Raw genomic sequence first — 6000 nt, forward strand, 5'->3', positions numbered from 1 at the left:
CAGAAGAGTTTAAGCAAATTGAGAAAGTGAAAACAAAGAGTAACTATATCTGAGGTTTTCCCCCTCACTTTATAGGTTCAAGTATGGTATTGGGCTTAATAAGCCAGTTATTTCTTCAGAAGCAGTAGGCCTACACTGCTCTGTAGAGTAAATACTCGTGATCTGGATCATTTCTGTACGGATCAACCATTGTGGATTATGCCAGGCACAAATGTGTGTGTTTATGAGTAATCACAAATGTAGCCAGTCTGAGTCTATCAAAATATCTTAATTTCATAATGCCAAAGAATAACAGTAAGCCAATCCAAATTATTATTTATAGTGATGAGACACCACTGAGAGCAATTTTCTCAAACTTTGCTCTGTTCAAGAATCATTGGCAATGTTAGTTAAGAATGCAGATTTCTTGGCCTTGGGGACAGAGCCTCCAAAACTTACATATTAAACAAGAACACAGGTGGTTCCAGCATGAGTGAACTATGGCCCTGTTATAGGAGACTGACTTAGAATAAGAATTACAATGATTCTTAACCCTGGTTACACATTAGAATCATCTGGAAGGTGTGAAAAAAATGCCCAAGCTCACCCTATACCAACTGCACCAGAATTTGGGGGCCTTGGGCTTGGGTATCCCCATTAATTCAGGGTTGAGAACCACCAGAGTTAAATAAATAAGCTCATAGATACCATTTCAATGCTTCCATTATTAAATGTCATTGTCACTACATTAACCTTGATTTTGATCTTCATGTTTTCAGAAAAACCTTTCTTCTCTGTATTTGTAATGCTTCCACATGGAGCATCTCTTAGACTTGTTTTTCATGAGTTTATTACTTTCATGTCGGCATCCAAAACATTCACAGAAACTCGCAGTCAGCCTTTGATTTGTTTTCTAGCAGGTGGTACTTTGGCTGCGAAGTTGCTCCCTCTTCTAGCTCTGTTTTCCCCTCTGGCACACAGAGGAGATGGGGAAGAAAAAATAAGAACACATACATGACACTGTTCCATCCAAATCAGGAGTTTCTCTAAGGGATAATTTCAGTTACTCACTTTCCCTCCAGCAAGAATTCAGCATTTGTTTCTCACTAATTTCTGACCTTTTTCAGTTTATAAACAAGCCATCATACCTATTTGACAAAGTTTTATTTTCCCATCTCCTCTGAAAGTGATTTGTTTTCTTCTGAACTATACACATAGATATATTCTTGTGGTAAGCTATACATAACAAAGTTTACCATTTTAATCATTTTTAAGTATATGGTCGCAGCAACAGTTACATTCACATTGTTTGCAGTCATCACCACTGTTCATCTGCAGAGCTACGTTTATCATCCCAAACTGAAATTCTGTATGCATATACTACATTTTGTTAATCTATTCATCTCTAGTGAATATTTGGGCTTTTTCCACTTTTTCAGCAATTGTGAATAACGCTGCTATGAACATTGGTGTACAGTGATCTGTGTGAGATGTATTTTTTCCAGAATCATCTTACCCAAGGTGTTCTCAGGCTATGAAGTATATCTCTTAGAGGATAAATCTTCATAGCAACTTAATAGAGCTACTAATCTTTGTTGGGTAGGGACAAATAATATTTCATTTTTTTCTCCCTTTGTGTCATCTCTCCTTTGCTATTTTCTGTTTTCAGTGTAAATTTCAAACGGTCACTAAATAATCTTAAAACATGAAATCCTCCACATTTCTCAGTTCTCAGTCCTTATTTTTCTTGACCTATTAGCTACACTTAAGTTGATCAGTACCACCTCTTTGGAGAACCTTCTTCATTGTAACATGAGGAAAACCTTGCTGGTCTCTTCTCTCCCTGTCTAGTGCCTATTCTCTCTGAGTTTCCTTTGCCCATACCTCCTCATCTCCCGATTTCTAAACGCTGGAGTACCCCTGGGCTCAGTTTCAGCCCTTTTCTTTGTCTGATCCAGTCCCAGTGGCTTTAAATACCATTTAGATGCTGATGGTTTCCAAGTTTAGATCTCCAGACCAGATCTCTCCTTTGAACGCCAGACTCATCTTTCCTGCTTCGAAGTCTAGTAAAGCGTCTCCAGTTTCCTGCTTCTTCCCTTACCACCCATCCTCACACATGCTCCTCCTGAAGTTGTCCCCTTTCAATGACTGGCCCTTGTGCTCAGAAACTTCCAATGGCTTCTCACCTCACTCCAAAGGGAAGGGAAAATAGCTGCAGTGGCCTGCATGGCCCTAGGCTGGTGCCACTCAGTGTGAGGGGGACCCGTGTCAGGCCGTGACTGTCATATCCGGGCTATGAAGAGATAATTACAGAAAGAGGGTAGGCAAAGAATCTGCGTGCAACGCAGGAGACCCAGGTTCAACTCCTGGGTATTCTTGCCTGGAGAATCCCATGGACAGAGGAGCCTGGCAGGCTACAGTCCATGGGGTGGCAAGAGTCAGATACGACTTGGCAACTAAACTACCACTAATTATAGAAAAAGGGTAGGGCTTAGAAATTTTCATTGCCAGCTCTCGCCTTTTTCCCCGAATAAAACACAGTAAGAAGTTTGTTAGCTTAGGTAGAAAAGGCAGAATGGTTATAAATTAATTTGATTCATTTTTAGTAAATTCAGATGATAGGCATGAAGTATATAAATGGACAGTATTTATGCCCATGAGATTCTTATATACTTTTCCCAGGAATGTTAGAATTACACTGACAAATCACAGTGGAAAGATAGGCTTATTTTTGGAGAATTCTTCCAATGTGGGTCTTTCTTTTTTTGGCTGAGGTATGCAGCATATGAGATCTTAGTTCCCTGACCAGAGATCAAACCCGCACTCCCTGCATTGGAAGCTCAGAGTCTTGACCACTGGACCACCGAGGAAGTCCCCAGTGTGAGTCTTAAATACTCAGGTCCATCAAATGTGCCAGAGGCATCTTTTTAGGTTTATTTCTATGGAGCATGCCAGGTTCAACAGTAGGGTGTGGAGACTTACATTATCAAGAATAACAAGCTACTTACAAAAACAGATCACTTCTTTAATTGTGATTTGGGAATGGGGCAAATTTCCAGGGATTAATCATCACCACAGCCAAGAATAACTGACCAGGAAAGAATGATCTCCAGTTTTTTTCAGAAAGTTGTCTGCTTATTAGGTAATGTTAAAATGGGAAAAAGATGGAAAGCTTTTAAACATTCCAGCTTTAATATTTAATTTTAAATATTCCATGAGGAATGCAGCCATCACAGAAGTCTGTATTAGCTGGTAGATAGCCTAGCATTTAAAAAAAAATCACTGCCTTTCGACAGAGTGGTTTTATGTCTAGTGAACCTATCAATAAAAAATGGGTCTTGTATTTTGTATACCTTTATATTTATTTTAGTAATTCATTTTAATATATATTTTAAAATACTTACAATGAATTAGAGTTTTTTTAATCTGTTTTTTAAAAAATCAAAGACAGACTGGGAGCCATCACTGTTGTCTTACAACATGCCCCACTTTGAGCCTGCTCCCTCTGTGACCTCACCTCCCGTCTCTCACCCGGCCCCTCCACTGCAGCTGACTCGCTGATTCTGCTGGTCCTCTAGTGCTCCAGCCAAGCTTCCCTTCTGTCTGTCCAGGTGTCCAGATGGCTAGCTTCCCCACTGCTTACAGTGAGGACTCCTTCTTAGTGAAGCTTTCCCTGCCTGCCTGTCAAAAAAAAAAAAAATATATATATATATATATACCTTCTCCCCTATTCCCACCTCCTGCCTACAATCTCTCTCTCTGTTCCAAAGTGCTTTACTTTCCTTTGCACTTTTCGCTATTTAACATTATGTAATAAAATGTTAGCTCCAAGAGGGTGAGGATTGTTATTTGTTTTATTCATTGCTTTATCCCCAGAGTCTAGAAAGTACCTGGTACATAGTAGGTACTTGGTAAATAGTTGTTAAATAATTGAGAAATCTGAAATGAAATATACCGTACATGTAGAAATTATACAGGGGACAGGAAATTCCTTGGAGAAACTCTGAAAGCTTGAAGCACACACTCACAAAGATGGGAAAGGTAGGAGTCAGCATTTTCAAAAGTTAGTTGGGATGCCCACTTCTTCTCTGTTATAGGGAGGGAGATTTGCCTAATCTTTCAGCATTGCTATTGCTAGAGCTTACTTTGTGCAAGTGAAGGCTGACTCTTTGTTATTTTCCTTATTTGTAGGCCCTTCCCCGATTTAACGAGAAAGGGGAAGTCTGTAAGGCCCAGATAATGAATGTGAGCTGGTCGGCTGATCACAGAATTATCGATGGCGCTACAGTGTCACGCTTCTCTAATTTGTGGAAATCCTACTTAGAAAACCCAGCTTTTATGCTACTAGATCTGAAATGAAGATTGATCAGACATCCTTGAACTTTCTGAGCTTCCAAAGAACGCGAAGAGCCCAGCTGTGCAGCACACGTTCCTCATTGCAGTTTGTATTGTAAATGACTTGTAACATATGATTATGGTTCCGAGGCACAAAGTGGATCAATTGTTGTGTTAGGCTTTTACTGAAAAGGAATAATGGTGTACTAGTTCTCCCAGGTCTGTCACATTTTATAGGTCACAGTATAACTTCTTAATATGGTGCTGAGGTCTTTGTGTCCATGGATTGAAACTGGCAGGAACAACACAGTGAATATTACTGAGACAGACAGCCATATACAGTATTTGCCCTGTTTTCTCTCTCTCTCTCTATTTTTAAATTTTATTTTAAACTGACTCTTAATGAAACTTAGAGAGTTTCATTACACTTAGTTGGGAAAAGGAATTTATATGCAAATATATTTTCTATTTCCCCACAATAATGCAAATTATTTTATGAAGTAAGTGCAATTACATTAACCTTTTAAGATACCCAGGAGTCTGTTGTTCTGTAGCTATTATCATCTGTAAATGTCTTATTTGTATAAAGTAATGTCTTTTAAAAGTGAAAATTATAAGCTCATCTTAAAATGTCCAATTATAGTTTTGTAACCTATAAGGCCATTGAAAGTATTTGTTTAAAGTGGATAAACTTTTAGAATTTTGGTAATGTTTTAGTGTTTTATTGGGAGAAATTTCACTTTTACAACCTTGCTTCAATGTGAGGAAGGTACTTGAAATGTACCAGTCACTGACATTGTCTTACATTGAGAAATCCATTACCTTTTAATTTTATTTTTATAAATAAAATTATATTTTTATTTTATAATTAAAGTAAAAGTTAAAGTAAATTTCTTGGTCTTCAGCTAAAAAGGATAGACTAAGAAATTAGAGTCTGTTCCGTTCTCCATATCCTGAGAAGGAATTTGAATCAGGGGAGAGAGAAGACTAATGGGTAATTATGGACATTAAAATAAAATAATAAATTTTGCACAGAAATAAAGGTATCCTCATGATCATTTTTTAAGAAGCCCACTTGAATCAGAAAGTCAGGTTGTTTCTGATATTATCTAAGTGAATCCTGTTGTTCAAGTGAAGTTTTGTGACAGAAAAAGTTGTTTTAATGTCTTTTTGATTTTTTTCAAAATGGAAATCATGTGTAAGTCACAAAATAATGGGTCTAATGAATGTTATTCTTTTTAAAATTCAGATAATATGAAGACTTGCAAAGAAAATAAAATCATCCATAATCCTACCACTATTAACAGTTAGATCAAGGTATCTGTATACATGGCTGTTCTTTTTATGAAAATGAGATCGTGCTGGATCTATTATTTTATAATTTGATTTTTAATTTAACATTATATTATCAGTCAATAAACGATTCCATATTATATTATAATCCTTTTAAATGGCTGCATAGTATTCTATTATTTACATTTGTTATACATCTAAATATTAACTGTATACTAAGTGTGGTGCTAAGTAGTGGGTATACAATGCCTATCCTCATAGTTCTTGCCTTCACTGGGCTTACAGTCTGGGGTGGAGACAGATACTTAATAATCATAAAAATAAGGATATAGTTAACCTCTAAGAAGAGAAAACAGAGTGCTATGAGAGCATCTAGTAGAGGTTATTGATCTC

The 6000-nt window shown here is 37.2% G+C and overlaps 1 protein-coding gene across 5 annotated transcripts in view; it reads left to right on the forward strand.

Annotated features, from left to right (window-relative positions):
* The window catches only part of DBT (dihydrolipoamide branched chain transacylase E2), a 40594-nt gene extending 34839 nt beyond the window's left edge, over positions 1–5755 (forward strand). For all 5 annotated transcript variants that reach the window (XM_019956979.2, XM_070786037.1, XM_070786038.1 and 2 more), the window contains one exon: positions 4171–5755. In XM_019956979.2, the coding sequence (XP_019812538.2) occupies positions 4171–4338 (168 nt within the window). In that variant the 3' untranslated portion in view covers positions 4339–5755. The remainder of the gene's footprint in view (positions 1–4170) is intronic.
* The last annotated feature ends 245 nt before the right edge of the window (positions 5756–6000 follow it).

This window comes from Bos indicus, chromosome 3, assembly GCF_029378745.1.
Source record: "Bos indicus isolate NIAB-ARS_2022 breed Sahiwal x Tharparkar chromosome 3, NIAB-ARS_B.indTharparkar_mat_pri_1.0, whole genome shotgun sequence".
Taxonomy (NCBI): Eukaryota; Metazoa; Chordata; class Mammalia; order Artiodactyla; family Bovidae; genus Bos; species Bos indicus.